The following is a 19,775-nucleotide window of genomic DNA, read 5'->3' as shown; positions in this document are numbered from 1 at the left end:
ATTTTCACATTATATTTCAAGTTTAATGAAACAAGAAAATAGCGAAAAGCCAATTAAAAACTTGACACAGAAACTTTAATTTTGTTTCGCTGGACTACCTACTTCTAGAGCAATTTTCAACTGATTTCTGTTTTTACTGGTGTAATTCCTGGTGTAATGATGCATTCAAAGACAAAAGGAAAAACAAAGGAGTTGAATTTTTTAAATGACAATTTCTGCCTCTGCTACAAATTTTTGTACTATAGTAAAAAAAATTAATGATCAGTTAATAAATTGATCACATCACACTTATGAGCTGGTGATCAATAATTGCTTCTAATTTTCCCTTCAACACCCATGTTTTCTAATGGCCACACCTCTTGACGTTCGACCCCATTGCTAGTCTCTTACACTGGTTTTTTAATTTGAAGGGTGATATCTAAGATGAAGAGAAAAAAAAGGATAATTTTGTACTTATCTTTATTCTAAAGCTAATCTATATATATACATTAAAAAGTACAAACACCTGGCACAAATTGCGAAAGAATGTTCACATGTATGCAACAAAATAACTGTACTTATCAATTACATTTATTTTCATTATGAATGCTGCATTTTACTCGTAGAGAATTAACTACGTTTCAGAGGACCCTTGGCGGTCAAGTTTTCATCTAAACGCTTTTATCTCCTGATTGAAAATTCCTCCCCATGATTATTGATAGTGTTTTTGTGCTCTGAAACAAAACGAATATTATTACGGTGAACAACTTGCAGAAGCCAAACATTATAAAATCTTACTAAGAAAAAAAATCTTCAGTCTTGAAAGATAAATGATCCACACAAAAAAATTAGGTAAAATTTTAAATGCATCCCCTGCCAAATGAAAAAAATTAAAAAAATAAATATTATGCAAATACTTTATGCATGGTTGTCAACTATGATTTCACTCCATGTTAATTTCAAATTCTGAATTTTAAAATTGCAAAGACTTGATTTCCCTTCATGGTGTGCGACAATAAAGGCACCTAAAGTAATAGGTAACGACAAAAGGTAAAAAGTTTACATCAACATAACACATGCGGTATGCACTATAACACTATTTCTTTGATTGAAAAAAAAAAAAATTTCATTCAAAGAGAATACAACCCATCAGATGGAATAGTTGAAAACAGAAAAGAAAATAGTGACTCACTTGTTATAGATGGCATCCAAAATGAGCCGACTGTCTTTATACCTCTCTTCATTTTTACGTTCAGCTTCATGCCAGCTTTTCCGAACGGCCACCCATTTTTCACGGTGTTCACTCAAAAGGGAGTCTCTGGTCGGTAGAGATTCTTTATCCTGTCGGCAAAGAAGAGGAAAATGGATCAAAGGATACCATCAACAGGATTTGACTGAAATCTTCAAGATTTGGAACAAAATTTTTAAATTCCTCTGAAAAAATTTCCTGCAAAACATTGGATTATTATCATTGGATTATCATTGGACAGTAAGTACATTAAGACTTTTGCAAAGATCAATTTTCTAGAGAGTTTCTCTAATTTTACCTATGGTATTGAGAGAGTTTACTTATTCATTCTCCTATAATTTAAACTTAAAAAGTGATCTGGGTCAAATCGTGGCTTATTTTGGAAAATTGATTGCTGCACTAAATACCATGACAGTTCCAGGTAAAAAACTGTTGGGAAATTCCTTGACTTTCCCCTAACACTGCGGGCATTTTACTTGATCATCCCTGGCCCAGCAGCTAGGGACATGCATCTTTCCATCAAAATTTGGAGCAACAAATTCTTTTTCAAACTAGAGATACTTCTGAAAGGATTCTCTAATTTCACTGAATTGTTCTAGGTCTTTAAAACTATCATAATATTTGCCAGTTTTTTTTTTTTTTTTTGGTAGATTGCAATCAATCTGGTTGGTATGATTAAATTAATCAAGGTGTCTACAGACTAGACAAAAAGAATTCCCTGATTTTTCCAGGCTTTCCCCAACCACAAAAGTCAAAATTTCCCATGATTTTAAATGCTAACAAATCACAAACCTAGAACTGAAATTAAAAAATGTCTGGTATTAATTTATTTGCGAAGGATAGAAACAAATGAAACTTTTTTCTGCAGATATTCATCATTCAATTAACTACTTAAAATTGCAATTTCTTATTGAAAATTATTCCCCTATTCGTTTCTTAAAGTATGACTGGTGGTATTGGCCCCTGAACCAGAATGAGACTCAGTTTAATTGTGCGGACAATGCTGACATTTTTCAGATTTTGCAAAATTCTATCTGATGAAGTTCCCTAACGATTCCCTGTTTTTGAGATTTTGCAGACTTGTAGACACACTGTAACACTTGAGAACTTTTCTGACGTTATCAAACTTTTACAGGGACCACACTTGATATTTATTCATTTTTTTTTTCTTTTTACTCTTTACAGCCTGGCAAACAGGGCATTGACTGTGTAATCCTTCTATTATACCGTCCATTTACAAAAAGTTGAATTCAATTACCTGGCAGGAACTTCCAACCTAATAAGAATTCATTCAGTTAAAAATACAGAGAGAGAATCGAATGATTTTAGTAAAACTTCTGTAAACCTGCTTGTCAGAAAAACATACCTGATCTCTATTAATGAAGTCATCCAGGGTGCTCTTCTCAACCGAAATTGGAGACGGGATGCGATCATTAGGTTCCAGCAATGGCTTTGGTTTGGGCAATTTATTCAGTTCAATTTCCTCAGAACTATTCAAAGTGTTTAAGACTTCATCAATGTCATAGTCAGCATCAGTATCTTCATCTGCCTTCTCAGCAATCGCTGCTTTCTTCTTTTTGTGTTTCCTGCAGAAAAGAGTCAAAATAGTTTTAAATGTTAGAACATCACATCAGGCTTGCTGTCTTTGATCTTGTATATGTATATACTTTACAGTTTGTTGAAATGTAAAGTCCTCTTCACAAAAATTTTTTATATATGCCTCCTTAAATAATAGGAGATGGAGTCTTAAGTATTTCAAACAAGATATCTGCTAAACGCAAAGCTGTAAAAGTAATGGATCCATTCTCATTCTTATTGAGCTCACTTGTTGATGGCTTCGTAAGCAGTATGTGTTTAACGAGTGAGCTCACCATGACATTTGGCTTTACTACTGCCATCATTACAGTAATTTTCTGCTGATTACATTGATCGCCAATCATCATATGAAAAAAGTGACCGAGCTGATGAGAAATTTTATGGTGGCATGTTTCTGGCTAATTTTACTCTTCTTGTGAGATTTTAAAAAGAAGCAACTGAAACTAAAACAAAAGCAATTTTGTGCTATTATGTAGCAGTATCCTTTCAGTATATGGATGACTAAATGCGAAACATGTGTACCTCAACATTGACACTTCAAAATCTCACATTACTTATGTTTTATATTCTTCCAAAAAACTGATCAAACTTTTCCTCAATATTTTATTTGATTTTTTTTAAATGAGTGAGGAAGTTCCACGAACAAATTTAGTGGAAACTATAGGTAAGTTTTTGTTTAAGGAAAACATGAGTGAAGACTTACAACGTCACAATCTGAGGGATGCATTTTGCGACTTTAGCCATGGATATAATAAATGATAAGTGTTTAAATCTCCAGCATAATTAGATGAGTTTTACTTACTGTCAACAATTTTCAATTTTTTTCTAATATTCATTTTTCCAGTTTATAAAAGTCCATTTTTTGATCTCAAATCTTCTTTGCATCCTGTCATTCAGTTCATCTCCATTACTTTTATTACTAGACTTGCAACTGATAGCTACATGGATTATAGCCAGCCAATCACGCATAGACTTGCTGTCTCGCCACCCGTGACGTCAGCAAGTCAATATAAACGTGGACCTAAATCGAGGTCCTTTACCATCCTAGACCCGTGTGTCAACACGTTACGCCTTTTCAGCCCTTCAGGCGTATTTTCATCAAGTATCAACCAATGATAGTGCATCATAGTGTGGAAATTCGACAAACTTCTCATTCACTCTCATTCTCAATATTTTGTGCAAAATTTCTGTCAAATTTCGGATTAATACAGTGATAAACTTTATTTCAAATCTCGCCTCTTTAACTCTCACTCCATTTCTTGTAGTTTGTTGATCCTACATTAACCCTAGTCTGCCTGAGTGGGGTCAGATTGATCCCACAGGAGTTTCAACTTTTTGCCATTTCTCGTGGTATGCACGAAATTTTATGTCCTTCACAAATAGCTCTACAAAAACATCTAGGAACACGATTTTGAAGGGGAAAAAAAAAATGTGCATGAGAGATCAAAAAATTCACGAGTACCCTTAGAAAGCCTGAGCGGGGTCAGATATCCTTATAATATATATTTTACCATTTAGCATCACAAAAGCTTACTTTGAAGGCGTATTCATTTTTCTCTTTTTAATTTTTTTCAGAAACTTATGAAACAAGCAAAATTTTTCAGATTTTTTTCGTTTTCAGTATGTAGTAGCCCTATGATTTTTTTTTCTCATGCTGAGAACAACATGGCAACATGTGAATGATAAAATGGTTGCATACCCTACGCCGTGTTTTTTAAAACTTAGATATGCTTTATGGTTAAGGCCTGTAAGGTTAGTGCACTGATATTAACTAAAAACATGAAAAAAACATAGCTAACTAATTGATTTTCAGCTGGGTTCAAATTGACCCCGCTCAGGCTTTCTCGTTGGTTCAGAGGCTCAGGCAGACTAGGGTTAACAAAGATCAGCTGGTGCCGAACAGTTTTTTTTAAACTAACTATTAATCCTATCACTTACATTTTGAGAGGTCAAAAATTTATTGATTAAGTAAATGGTAGTGCTATGTGGTATCAGCAGAAAAGAAAAATTAGAAGTCTGATAATGAATAAAAACAAAATTCATGCTGAAAATATGCATTTTCACTTGTTCTTGGATGTAATGCATCTAATCAATGCTAATTTTAAACATTGATTTTATTAACCATACTGTTTCAATGGACAGCAATAAGAGAAGAAGCTGATGCTTAAAAGTTAATTTTAAACTCCTAATGCATAAAATTTTGAATTGAAGTTGAACAAACAAATGCTCTGAATTTGATTCTGCCTGAGGACCTACATACTCTTACTCAACAATGATATGATAATCTTATAAATGAGTCAATTGTTGTATAATTTAGGGATACCATGACTTTCTCTTACCCTGTTACAAGTTGCGAGGGAGTGTTCTGGATCCATGCTCGACAAATAGGATATAAAGAAGTGGCATCATCAAAAGGAGCCAGATCAACGCTGCGATCAAAGAGTTTCATAATGAAAGATTGCTTGTCCGATAATCCTTTCCGTTTCCTTTTCAGGAGAGCTGGTTCCCTGAAATTTAATAAAGATTATCTTAATTGCTCACACTCTGATTAATTAAAATTTTAAACGTAAAAATTAAACGTTTTATTACGGTGAATTTCTGGAAAAAAACCCTTTAAAAGTGGATTAAAACAACCAAAAAAGGTTCCTAAATTCCCAGAAAAGTTGTAGAACTTGAAGTGTGATTCATGCCAGCTATTACAAAGTAGAATCATGGACTTTGCAGGTCTTTTTAAATAGATTAAATTAGAAAATAATGGACTTTTAACGACCTCTTGACCACTTTCACAAGTTTTTTTTAAGTATATTCGAGGATGTACCAGAAAGTTTTAAAAACCTCCTTAAGGTGCCTTCACAATACGAGTTTTCCTCTCATACTTAATTCTCTATAGAATTGTTAAAGAGGTAAATATATGCAAGGATGAGGTAACACTATTAAAATTTTAGAAGTTTCTAAAAAAAAGAGAAAAATAACAATTTTTTTCAAGTTGATGAATAAATACTTCTAGAAAAAGATCCCTCTAACAAACATGTTTCAAAAATTGTTTTAAGGGTTGTCAACAAGATAACCCCAGGGGTGCAGAATCTTCCAACCTTCCACGTTTTCACTCGCCCGCCCGGGTGCGTGATTGGGCATTTTCTGCACCCCTAGATAACCCAATAATGAAATAACTCAGAAGTGGTTTATAATGAAACTGTTAAAAAAATCAAACCTATAACTAAAAAACTATTTAAGAAAAAGTCTTTACGTTTTCTGGGCCAGCTCCGGTTTGGAGGATTCAGGAGACCCTTCATCCACCTCCTCCTCCTTGTCTTCAATAAACTGAACAGGTTTTGTGATGGTGGAGCCATGAGCCAGAGTGTTGAAAAATCTTGCCCTTGCTGCATCCACAAGTCTGCCACTTGCTGATGGAACAAAGAAGTAAATGAGAATCAAGGGTGAATTTGAAGAACAATTTAATGAGTTCCCATGGACGCACACATACATACAAGCAGTGTTTGGGACACAAACCGGCCAAACAGCAATTTGCCAGTAAGAAATCGCCTTTGGCCGCTAAGAAATGAAACTAGCAGCCAAGCCTTGGCTGCTGAGAAAATCGTTATTATACTTACTCCGTTTTTGAGATTTTTCTGCGTATTCCTGACTCGAGACATTTCGAAAAGGGAATATTTCATTTTGGCCCCTAAGAATAAAAGTTGCAGGCCAGATGGCTGCTAAGACTTCATGCCCAGTTTCAAACACTGCACACAAGAATAATATTAATGGTGAAACTGCATAGATGCGGATCTTGGTTGCAGTTTTTGCAATTTTATTTTTAAAAGGAGATCAAACCAACATCATAGCGTCAAATTTTCACAGAATATTCTTTATATACAGAGGAAAAATCTATGAAGTTTTCAACAAATGGCGTTAAGTGGTGATGCATGTAAAAATAAAGTATGACAGGAAGTCTGCAATGCTGCAAACCGATATACTCATTTTGCCAGTTCCACTATCGTAATGCTGAACAAGTGCATAATTTTTCCCCCGAATTTCATGCACTGCACTTGAGAGAAATTGCTTCAGGGGCAAAAAATTTTGCAGGGTTGCAGTAAGTACAGTTTTTCTTCCATAAAATTCTATGAAAAAATTAAAAAGTTCAAAAAATCATTTTGAATCATTTCATTTGGAGAAGAAGCTAATTGAAATCCGACCAATCAAAAGCCCATGGAGAAAAACGTCCCTATTCAACTCCTTTGCTTCTGGCAACATTATCAAATCAAATCCATGTATCTAGCCAGCATCAAATCGGACTGACAAGTAATGAGGATAAAAGTGGCTTTACACTGCAGATGGATTTTTTGTCACTAATTTATTAACAATGTTACTTACTATATTGACGGTGTAAGTTGGCAATCACATAACTTGGTTTGCAACGTCGCAGACTTCCTGTCATACTTTATTTTTTAAACAGAAAATTACTAAACGGCAATTCTTTAAAACTGCCGTGATTTTTCTTCTCTGTGCAAAGAAAAGTCTGCACAAACTTCATGGAATGATGTCAACTTGTTCTCCTTTAAAAACTTAACACAGAGGCGGAGATTTTCAAACACCGCAAAAGAGATATGTGATTGAGGACTTACGCCGTCAATATATAGAATTACTTACGATCAACATTAGGATCTTTGGCAAGTATTTTCATAGGGCTGACAGGCAAAGGGTCAACAGGAGACTTCCTTTTCTTTACGGTAAGAGGCATTGCTTCCAGGAGAAAGACCAGAACAACCTGAAAAGACAATAAAATCAGCACATTAAGATAAAGAGTAGTGGGGAGAAGTGACTCACATGAACAAAACAGGAACAGGAGTGCAAAAGGTTTGCAGCCTCTGTAATTTTCGGAGGGGCCTCAGGAATTAATTTGAACTTGCAGTGTTGTTGCAGAATGGTTTAAACAACAAGCTGATATGAATTTTGATGCATATACAGACCTTGCTGTAATAATAAATGGGTAAAGGCCAAAAAAGAGCACCGAATTAAACTATGCTAAACTTTAGAATGTCGCTTGCGGGCTGATTGTTGAAATTGATAGACAAAGAAGAGAAACAGAGTATGAAGCAATCCTATGGGCTGAAATGGGTGGTCCTCATCAACCAAGGGGGTAAATAATGGACTAACTAAAGGATCTCTCGTTGATTGCCGTTAGTTGGTCTATTACCTAGCTCCTTTGTTCATTGCAACCACCCACTTCCACCGATAGGATCCCTCCGTATCCCTTTTGTCTTCTTTGTCTATAGCTTTGTCCATCAATTTCAAAAAAAACCTGCTGATTCCACTCGTGGACAATACAGGCCGCCTGCGCCATTGATGAAGTGGTCCCTCTGGCGTGATTCGCTTTAATTCGACAAATGTATAATTTTATGCCATTTGGTAAGAATTTATATTCGTAGAGTTTTAGATGTCGAAATGAATGCAGAAGTTAAAGATTAATTACTTACAAGCCTCAGTTATCCACTAAATTCTTGTTCTTATTCAACGCTCTCAGTGAGCATTGATCACTTACAAAATCAAACGATTGATTGTATTTTAGAGATGAAAAGCGCAAACTTTGCACACACTTAGAAATTAAGATAATACAGCCAATAACTTGCGAATGAATGAATTTTAAAGCTCAAAGTTAGAAAGTTTCAAGGAACAGGGAACACTCTTGCCGTGAATGAAAACAAAACAAACATTTGAGATTTGAGATTTGAAATTTGAACTTGGTTATGTTTGAGGTTAAGCAACGTTGCCTAATTGACCGATACAACCGTCGTAGAAGTTATGGAAGTTACTTTTGTCTCTACCTTTTCAGTAATTTTCATTATTTCTTCGGGTCTGTGTGCTAACTTTAATAAAATAATGTAAAGCCGTTACTTCTTGCCGTCTAAAAGTAGTCTTTATTCTACATTTTCATCAGAAGAGTGCACTAAAAATTGATAACACAACTACCTATCAATGAAAGAGATCGCAGGTTCGGGATTTGCTGTTGTTTGTTTTGTTTTTTTTTTCGTTTGATCAAGATAAGATCTGTTTACATATTATTTTTCTTTCTGCAAAAGCTGTCATTATCATGTGCTCATTGCGCTGGTGATTACCTTAAAAATCAGGATCATGGAATCATTGGAGAGTGAAACCATCACTGAGGAAATAGTTACATTCTTCACTACTCAACCTGTCTTCCCACAAGTCATTGATGGCACCATCGACACTAAGAATTTTTTAGATGCCTCAAGGAGTGTCGTAGAGCTAATAGGTAAAAACTTCCATCAACATCCTCTCGAAAATATTCATGTAATTACGCTCTAACATTCTGGATAATGCGTCGATTGATAAGGATGTACCTCAACATGCTTAAGAGTGCTATTGAGGGAAACGAATGTGAAAAGATCTTGTGACTAGGAACCTAGCGTTAAGCATCCGTTCACATTTGTGGACTATTTACATGTGGCAGGAATTTAAATCTCTGTCTACTCTAACATAGAAATCTTGTGTTTCAATCAGTGACGAGGCGTGAATGATTGATTACCAAATTTCCCCATTTGAGGCTACGGTAAAGAATCGATAATTACTCAAGGTGTTCATTGCAAACATCCTGTCTGTCGACCCTTCTCCATAGGTTCAAACGGCAGATCAATCAATCTATAGCAAAGCATGCCACGCCTCTGGTTTCAATGTGCAAGTTTTCCTAGTGTGCTGTATCTCACTTGAAGATTGTGTGTCATTGAAGAAATAAATGTGATTAAAGTGAAAGTATTTGACTGGCATGATAACCACAATTCAATTAGTTTTTCGAATTACGCATGTTTTTACCTATCTAGATCATTGTAGGTAATAATTTGGTTAATATCTCAAGTTTTTGTGTTTTCTTATTTATTTTCAGAACGATTAGGCAAGGGATTTGCCTTCGTCAAGCACGATGTTCAGGGAAACATAGAGGTTCGTATTTTTTCAAATTTATCTTCTGTTTTTGATGAGCATTGGTATTGACAGCTTTGTTTTAGATCTCTTCTTACCACCATCTTGGGAAAAATATGTCCTTACTGAAATAAACCTTAGACTCAGCTTCAAATATCCATTGTGCATTTCTGCATTTTAATTTCAAAGTTTAAGTACTTAATACCCACACATCATTTTTTTCAAATCCAATGCTCAAGGGAGAGCAGTATTAGTGATGTGCATTAAAAAATGGATTATGTAATCAAAGGAGAAGCAAAATGGTTCAGTAAAATCACTGAATTTTCGCGACTTTTTTTTTAAATTTGGTTACATGTTTTGTAAAATTGGTAAGTAGCAATAATTTACATGTGTATAGACACATACATGTGTATGTACACATACATATATATACATGTGTATAGACACATGGATACCTTTAAAACTCTTCAAGAAACTAAATTTAAAAATTGCCTAGTCCCCGACGTAAATAGCCTAGATGCTGATCGTCGTTAAATAAAATTAACTAACTAACTATTTATACATGTGTATTTTTTTCTTCCTTACAGAAATTGAACAAAAAGTATTTAATGGACCCTAAAAATTTCCAAAGCCTAACTGAAATGATCAACCTGGAGCATGCTGACGGTGGCAAAGTATCCCGCGATGCCCTTTTATGGCTGAAAAGGTGATGACAATTGTGTTTCTAAATAAAATGTCTTTACATAAACTAACGATTGAAATATAAGCAAAGGGTAGATAATTTACCAAGGTTGCAGAGACATCTGGATCCTGTGAACTTCTCATCCAGACCATTTCATGTAAACTGCCTCTAAGTATTAACTTTTTTGCAATAAAACAGATTTCACCTCCTCCTGGAATTTAAAAAAAAAAAAATCTGAGGAAACAAAGAGTTTTATAAAATTGGATGCCAAGAATGATGTATTTCAAATGATTTGCTTCATAACTCGTCCTCCCACATCTCCCTTCCAATAGGAATCTTATTCCAGCTACTTTTCTTTCCAAAATTATACTTTTGGAGCAAAAAAAATCGAAATAATGGTCAAGAAATTATGTACTTATTCTTAAATGAGTTGGATGTAATCGATGTTCACACCAATTTTCTATTTGCAATTTGCTTAGAAATACCCTTTCATTTATGAAGGGAAACTTTCCTTATAGAACTGCTGTCAGAAGATCATGAACAAAATAAGAACAGCTATTTTCCCCTTTACAATTAAGTATCTTATCGTATTGCATTGCTTCACTTATGAAGTGACTTCTTATTTGATGGTTTTCCGATTACATGGAATGAAAGGACTACATCTCAAACCCATGTCCGAGTAAGGTATTGACTGTGCAATAGTTATCACTTGATTTAATGATATTCACCTGTTTCCACTGAAAATCCCAAAGCTTAATTTCTATGATCAGTAAGGACCCATCATTTTTACCATCCCTGTGGTGTTTGGGCAACATTTTCAGTACCTCTTTTTCATTTTCTTTTTAGTTTTTCTTTAGTTGTCTTTAGTGTTCTTTTTTTCTTAGAATCCATGTCTAATGTATGGGTTGCTCTATAATCTCTTTCATCAAAATTCCCCTCTCTATCTCTTTCTCTATGAACGATCATTACTTATCAATTTTTCATTGATTTTCAGGGCGCTCAACTTTGTCGAAGTTTTTTTGGGATTTTTAATTGAAGACTTCCATAAGAACAACAATGAAGATATCATAGTAATTTTAAAAAAAGCCTACAATACCACCTTACGTCAGCATCATGGCTGGATCACCCAAAAATTGTTTCTGGTTAGTAATTGATAAATTATTTCACTCGCACCTCTAACCGATACAAACTTTTCTGTAATACTTCATGTTTGATCCCTAAGGAATAAAATACTGATTCATAATTTTGGGCCTCCATATTGTAAGAAAAACAAGGAGGATACAGAGAGTCAGTGAGTGGATAGAGACAAAATCATGACTTCTTTTTTGCGCCTAAATGATGAGAATCATGTATCAAATATTTTGATCGCTACTTTTTTCCGTTGCGTTGGTCTTCCTATGTATTTTGTCTTTGGTTGAAGGGCAAAAACACAAAAGCATTTTGAAAATTGTTTGAACAATCTGGTATCGTGTGTCAGAAGGAGCATTGAATGTGCATTTATCTGTTGATAAAGTAAGTGAAATTGAATTACTGAACAACACAGCAGTGCATGAAATGTTGGAAACTCTCACTTCTAGTAATTATATGACTCCTAATAACAAGGTCAGACTAGAACTTGCTGGCTTCATTTATAGGAGGAGTAATTGACCCTCAAAAATTTCATTAGGGAAAAACAAATTTCTGAGGAAAGGGCCTTTACCCCTATTCTCTATTTTTTTAATTTGCATTCAATGACAGAATTAATGCTACAACAAGTTGTTTCTTTATATTTTGTCAATAGGACACAAACAGACTTAGCTGAAATAAAGGGATGTGACTGGTAGATTCTACCGCTCAATTTACATATTGTGACGTATAATTGACTAGTTATAGAGATGCTCCTTTGCGATTGACTACTGATTGAGCATTCAATAGAAAAATTGATCAACCAATCAATCACAAAAATTAATTTTAGTTTAATATTATTGTTTCCTTTTTTCTGTGAATAAGTTTTAACAATTGACCAGTTTTTGCTGCTCAACTCTCACTTTGGAATCTAACAACTCTCATCATTTTTCAGGTTGTAGTACGGACATGTCCCACCAAAAATCAAATGTATTCGCTACTAGCACTTGGAAATGATAAGGTGGACCCTAAATGCATCATCCAAGGAATGGAAGCTTTTGTCAACAGCCTCAGTCTCAATTTGACGGTAATCAATCAGTTTTACTCAGATAATAATTTTGAATCGTGATAACCTTTCGTGCTCCTTCATTGGTAGGTTGGCTCTTATGCATTAATTTTTTTCAAAAAAAATATAAAAAGAATGTCCATCATTTTTTCTGCATTATGTGGACAATGAATTGAAAAATCTTGATTGCGGTGCTTAAAAAGTCTAAAACTACTCTCCCAAGCTCGAATGTATATCACAAATTTCAAGTACCCAGCTTAAATGTCGATTCTGAAATCTATCAGTCCTTTCCTAATTAAATGAAATGTCAATGAGGACCTGAAAATCGGAAAGTAAGTGAGAAAGCCAATCCCTCTCACAAAGGAGTGGATGGTCTTTAGAAGCCCACCTATTCTTAACTTTAGGCAGAGGAATTTATAAAATATCCACTGTAATACTTTTGAATAACAATCTTGGTTGCATCTCAAATACTATTTTGCATTGAAGAACAAACCATTATTTTAAATCATGACTCAAGAAATGTACTCTCTCATACTGGGTGAGTTTTGCAGACTGTGTTCTGCTGAATTTTCCTCTTGTTTTTTCAATGAACCATGTGCTCTCTGTCACTATTATTTCCCCATTGAAAAATGTTGATATCATGATTTACCTTATCTGTTCTTGAACTAGATTTTATCTTCAATTGCAATTTTTATTTTAGCCTCTGACCAGCTAAAGCTGCAATTATTGCTTAGTTGTAATTTCTCGGGAAAAAATGAGCGACTTTAGAAAATGTGCTGACCATTACTTAAGATGCTTCTTCAGTACTTTGGAGACTTAACCAATCGTTCATTTTTGGATTTTAGAACATTTTTCAGGAATTTCCAAGCATCACATACTGCTGAGGTATATCGAGTGTTTGTACAAAAAATTTGACCAAGAAGCACTTTGGAACAACTCTGAAAGTAAGGTCCGAGTGAATATCGCAAATTGAAAGGTAAAACAATTCGCACTTATGTTTGGAGTTATTTGGAATTGTTTCACGGTCAAATTTTGACTCACTGCAGTGTTACGTAATGCTCAGAACTTCTGCAAAAATTTCCTAAAATCCTGAAATTATTAATCGATCGATCAACAATTGAATTATTCTCCATATTGCTGATGAGCCACCTTAAAGACAGTGCGAATCAAAACTTTGTGCTAAGCGAAAAAAAGAAGAAAAGAAAGATAAGATGAACATAAGGGTTATGATATGTAGTGTGGCATTCCTGTCAATAAAAAAAGAAGTCTGATTCAGGAGAGAAACTTATTTTACTTACTGTTTAATTTTATTCTTTTACTAAGAGCTCAAATATTATATTAAGCAGCATGTGCCAAAGTACTTACACGTTTGATTTATTGTCTTGGCAAAATGAGAATCAAGTCTTTGAGAAACTCATGCAAATACGGCTTCCTGTTTTCCCTGACTAAAGGGGTACATTGTATACTTGAAAGGGTGCTCGAACGAGCTTAGCTATTCATACTTTTGCTGGATTGGTTGTAAATGTTTCTTGAATCAAAAGTTAAGAGCATTCTTCAGAAAAGAAATTTGGAGGATTGTTTGTTAGGAATATTTTTATTTTGGCCTTATTTTTTTTTCTTGTAATTTAATCTCCCTCCTCTTCATTATATTTTTAAGGACAGTCAAAGCTACTGCATGAAAGATTTTTTTTTTTTTTTTTTTTTTTTTTTTTTTTTTTAATTACAACCAAGTAGAATTTCTAAAATTCGCCACCTGACAAATAAAAAAAAAAATCCAATTTATTTCTATACCATAATTTGTACCTCTGCCCTGATTCTCTAGCTTTTATCTCATGTATCTTTCTTTTGGCACTTTGGTCATTTTTAACTGTACATGTCACTGCCTACTTCATTTGAAAAACTGAAGTCACAGGATGAGCATATAAATTTGTGGGCGTCGTAAAAGTCTTGCCACCAATCCTCTTATGAGCCAAAAAATGAACTTAGAGAGGTGTGAGTTGTATGAGTTTTAAGAGTAATTAGTTAACTTTCTAACCTGACTATTTCCTCTAAGAATGTCCGAGATTTAGCAAATTCTTGACTAAATAAGCTTAAAAAGGTTGTATTAGAATGTTGTCAACATGATACATAAGCTTACAAAACTTGCAAGTGCGAACCTCTTTTTAGGCAAGTTGTTATTGTTGCAAACCAATTATTACCTCAGAAGTCTTCAAAATCTTGCGTTCAAAAATAATTCCCGCTCCAACAACATGCATAACATAATTTTAAACAAAATACAACTGTTCCTTTGAAACAAAATAAGTCTCCTATCTTTTCGCTCCTATAATAGTTGGTAACAAGGCTTTTGGGACACCTAACATAGATTGTTAATCGAATTATTCTTGATCTTGTTTGATTTCCCTTTTCTTTTCCACTGGTGCCTAGTTGAATTGTTTTTGTTTTGATGAGCTTAAGTTTTTCCTCTGTTTATTGTTATTCTTTTTTTTTTTTTTTTTGTTTTTTGTCATCTCTGAAAAATTGTCTGTTGAGTTATCAAATCAAACAATAGGTGGATAATGTTACAAGCATATGATGGCAATAAATTAGACAAATTCGAGGTGTGAGGGACTCAGAGCCGTATAAATTTATAATTAAAACCGCTGAAAAATTCTTAACTTTTATTTTTTTTTACTCCAATGAATTTCTCAGGTTTTAGTATGTTTTGCTCATCAACCAATCACTCCATCCATTTATTTTAATTTTTCTTACATCCTAAAATATTGCAATCTAGATTATTCATATTCTTTTGAATTCCAAATGTAACTGAATGTGGGAAACCCGGTGGTATAAGTAGGTTTTTGGGCCACTTCCCCAATCCCCATTCTATCTGAGGCGCTACGCCTTTTTTCTACTCTTTATTCAATCACTGCGCCCTTTGCAACACCACATCTTCCCGTATGGCTGAGGCAACAGGAGTGAAAGTTATACCACCAGGAATACTTTATATTAATATTTCTGGTTTCATCCCTTGACATTACAGCACCTACATATTTATGCGTGATCTACATATAATAATCTTACAGAGAATTTTTCAAGTATAACACATTATACCTTTAAATTTCCTCACATTCAGTTCATAATTATAAGCTGTAGATATATGTGTATATATAGTTTCCGTCCTTTTGGGTAGTGACCACTCTCTAAAAAATATTTTCATTTAGTTAAATTCCTTTCAAAGAAACAGAATGACCTTTCTTTGTACTGTTGTTGTCAACAGTAATTTTTAAAATGAAAATATTTGTTCTTCAAATCGAAATTAGAGGTTTGGATGGATTATTCTTTTTGAAATTAAGGCCTCTTGTCTCTATTGATGCTTCAACTCTAAAATATATACCCAAATGAAGGATAAAAATCGTTCTGCTCCAAAAATTAAATAAATATTTCACAAGCTCGTGTTATTTTGAAATCACTTATTTAACTTGGGATGCATTTTCATGGTTAAAGTTAAAAATGTTTCTCCTGAAATACTGAACTCAGTACTACTCTCCTGAAACTGAGTTGTGTCATGATACGAAAGGACCACCGACTGCAAAAAAAAAAAAAAAAACCTCTGCACCTATAATTTATCATGATTGTCTTGCAACTTGAAGTACCTTTCGCAGTTTTATTGTCTTTTTTTATCAGTTTTCTTCTTTTGCCCTCTTTTTGTTATATGTACTTACTAGTCAAAACTAAGTTTCATGGAGCAGAAGAAAGAGTCCTTAATTTTTAATTCCCGTCTTCCTCTCTAAGTGACTTTGCCTTCTTGTGGTCTTAATCTAAAGAGTCTATTTTTCTGATCACTTGAGTGATAATTTGTTATGAATGGAATGAAATTGTAAGAATTGTTAATTTACAAATTTCCTTGTTCTATTAAATTTTATGATTCTACTTGAAGTCGAATCTTATTTTTTTAGCAGCTGCATAGCTAAGAAGAACTTAGTTATCCGAAGCCAAGCACTGCAAATCATTTTTAAAATCCTGTTAGTTAGGATAGTCTTGAAACGTGCACTAAACTTGGCTTAAAACGAGGCGAAGTTTCTTCCCTACTTCTAGATTGATATGGGAGAACGCATCGTGAACTTCAGAAATTTTCCGGGAAAAATTGACTCATGAAGTATTTATGCCGAAGATACTTGTGTAGATTTATCCTATTTTAAGATACGCTCAAAGGCGAATCTTGGGCGCTCAAAAAAGTTGATTGCTCCTCTTAAGCGTAAAAGGTGAGTGGTGGAGAAGAGATAAAAAAAGGCTGATTTTAGGTTTTTTAAGAAAGATTTGCTTTTCCCTGAATCGGCCTATGAATATTTCTAGTAAAGTTGAGAAGAAATTAAATAAAACCTATGGCATCTTTGAATAAAAACACTTCATAGGAGTAAGGGCTTAAAACAATATAATGTTTCTTCTTTCACCCAGTAGTAGTATCACCAAGAAAATTAAATGGTGTGAAAACAGCTCTCTTTTTCTGACTGTAGATATTGTGTTTAGGCATGACTGTAACAAGTACCGCTTTCAGTATTAAATCTTCTCCCCTGATAAGAACTGAAGATATTTATACAGAAACTATGTTTCACACAAACATAACTCTATTTTCAAATCATATCTCAGTAAAAAGAACCTTGGCATTCGTACTTTTCGTAGTTTCAAATCTTCTCTTCAATTTGCTGTACGTCTAACCACATACTTGATCCTCTCAAGTAAAATGAATTTCAGGTTTCTAATTGTAATTAATCCTAGTAAAACTGTGATGTAATTAGTGAATTTACCCACTCCAAGATGAAATGTTGCATCGTTTATCAACTATATTATGATAAGATTCTTCTATATGTTAAATGAAAAGTCTCATCTTTTGCTCATTAATGTGCACTGTTTTTCGTTCTCTCTTGTTACTTGTTCTATTTTACTTATTTACACAGGCAGTTAATTAAAGTTGCGTTATGTATATTGTGCAAACCCTAGTTTTTGCTTTTTTGAATTCTGAGACAAAATCAGAGGAAATTGATGTCGATTCCTCCTCCTGGAATTAAATATGATTTTTTTAAAGGCATCTTGTTTTAGAATCAGAACTGTACTTAACAAGAAACACCAATGCAAATTGAATCATTGGGTGCAGAAAGGGCACCTCTTGGTTGCGGTGTCTTAGAATCCCTGCTAACGTTTCATTCATTATGATTGGAGCAAATTTAGGTAATTCGTGGAAACGTCACTAAACATTCTATTTGACTTTATAATGCTCTAGGCGAAACATTTTTCAATCAAAAGTTTCCTCTCAAACATAAATTATTGTTGAAGATTCTGAAACACTGCATCCAAGGAGTGTTGTTTCTGCACTCGACCATAATGCCAGATTGGACTATTTGGTGTTAAGCTGTTTCTTAGCAATGTCCAATTGCAAACATCTTTAATACAAATATTGGGAAGATTTTCAAATAAAGTATGCTGCAGTCTTTTGGTAACCTGCCTGTCGTCAATTCTGAATTTGAATATTATACAACAATGAATCTAAAATAAGTAAAATAAAGAAGACACCAGTTCTATCAATGAAGAATTTAGAAGACACATATTTTAGGTAACTTTTTAATCTTTTACTTTCTCAACAACAGAAGTCAACACTTTTTACAAGAAAATATGTACAAAGCTTTTAAAACAACACATATTTTACAAAATAAATACCTTCAAAAATTAACTGTACTTATAGAAGCATTCATTGTAAATTTTTAATTTTCAAAAAGAACGTAAAAATACAAATCGCACACTTAGCAGTTGAATTATTCCACAATTATCTGCCAGAAGACACCATCTCAATAAAAAATTTTATGCTTTAAGATTTTTGGTCTTTCAAGATTTGCAAGACTGAGAATTATGTTGGTATCCTGCAGAGACAAATAGCTAATATAATAAAATAGATTATCCAAACCTCCATTTAAAAAGTATCATAATCTTCATTGCATTATAAAATAAATTGTCCAAATCATTGAAATTGCGCAGAAAAATGTGCATAGACAGATTAAGTTAAAGTAAAAAAAAATATATTTTTTGAGGTCCAGAAATTCAGAGTGAGCGATTGTATTAAAAAAAAACTTAAAACTCCGATTTCGACAGGTTCTGAGCAATGACCAGGAAAGATGGCTGTAAAACGCTAGGTCTAAAATGCAATAAAGTTTAATGTTACAGGAAGGCAGGAATCCACTGAGTCTTAAAATTCTACGTTGCATTAAATTAGTATTTGTGAACTACCATTTGAACATCTCTCAAAATAACAGTGATTAAAGTAGCTGTAAAAACCTTTGTAAGCATGTCCTTAATGCAAGTGCCAAGTTACTTTCAAGGTTGTACAAAGTTACTTAGGTAAGACTTGAAAAATTAAAACATGCTGTCACTGCAGTCACTGCCATGGCACAGGGATGTAAAGTTTTTTAGTTAAAAGTTTACTAAAAAACTTATTTTATTATGTAACCCTTAGTATAAAAGTTATATAACCAAATTCAAAGAGTGTATAAAATGAATTTTCATTATTCTTCCTGGCTGGTAGCGCACTCTAGTTATGAAGTGTGCAAGTTTTCATATGCGTTACTACCAGGTGGTGGATCATCGTAGAGTTGTAACTTACCTTAAATCCGCGCCGTCCTAGTCGGGATTAGAACCCACGCTTCGGGATGGAGTTGCAATCCGAAGTCAAGTACTTTACCACCAGACCAGCCAGGCTTGATATGAATGGGCCCCGAAATTCAATCTCTTAACTATCGCAGGCCTCTGAGTCCGTAATATGTTTGTTTATTGACGGATTCTTATGATATTTTACCAGACTTTATTATTTATTATTTATTTATTTATTGTTTTTTATTTCATGATGTAATTTTTTCATTTTCATTTTTTTTAACTCTCTCTCATTTTTTTAGCTCTCTCTTTTTTTTAACCATCATGATTTTTAACTATCATTTTTTCTAACTCTCTCTATTTTTTTTAACTCTCATTTTTTTAACTCTCTCTCTCTCTCTATTTTTTAACTTTATAATTGCGTCTTTTTCCAGTTTTAATTATTTGGGCCTTTTTCTAGTTTGAATTTATGTCGATGTATTTATGTTATTTATTTATTATTATTATCATTTCCTTTTTTCTTTTAAATTTTTATAATATTAATTTAAACA

General features: G+C 33.6%; 2 protein-coding genes across 3 annotated transcripts; one reads left to right on the top strand and one right to left on the bottom strand.

The window, feature by feature from the left end:
* Positions 1-442: 442 nt before the first annotated feature.
* On the bottom strand, positions 443-8,785 carry mip40 (Myb-interacting protein 40). 2 transcript variants are annotated; one of them, XM_072298015.1, is made up of 7 exons: positions 8,647-8,785; positions 7,472-7,589; positions 6,072-6,228; positions 5,164-5,331; positions 2,595-2,814; positions 1,172-1,320; positions 443-713 (listed from the first exon to the last, which is right to left on the bottom strand). In XM_072298015.1, the coding sequence occupies exons 1-7, from the start codon at positions 8,662-8,664 to the stop codon at positions 692-694; spliced, it is 852 nt and encodes a 283-aa protein (XP_072154116.1). In that variant the 5' UTR covers positions 8,665-8,785; the 3' UTR covers positions 443-691. The 2 variants fall into 2 exon arrangements, with proteins under 2 accessions (XP_072154116.1, XP_018913115.2); XM_019057570.2 differs by lacking the exon at positions 8,647-8,785 and adding an exon at positions 8,299-8,538.
* Positions 8,786-8,918: 133 nt separating this feature from the next.
* Positions 8,919-17,583, top strand: LOC109041280 (pleckstrin homology domain-containing family A member 8). Its single transcript, XM_019057571.2, has 5 exons — positions 8,919-9,095; positions 9,723-9,778; positions 10,345-10,463; positions 11,434-11,581; positions 12,499-17,583. The coding sequence occupies exons 1-5, from the start codon at positions 8,954-8,956 to the stop codon at positions 12,670-12,672; spliced, it is 639 nt and encodes a 212-aa protein (XP_018913116.1). The 5' UTR covers positions 8,919-8,953; the 3' UTR covers positions 12,673-17,583.
* Positions 17,584-19,775: the final 2,192 nt, after the last annotated feature.

This window comes from Bemisia tabaci, chromosome 1 (genome assembly GCF_918797505.1).
Source record: "Bemisia tabaci chromosome 1, PGI_BMITA_v3".
NCBI classification, from domain to species: Eukaryota; Metazoa; Arthropoda; class Insecta; order Hemiptera; family Aleyrodidae; genus Bemisia; species Bemisia tabaci.
This window is presented reverse-complemented; position numbering and strand designations above follow the sequence as displayed.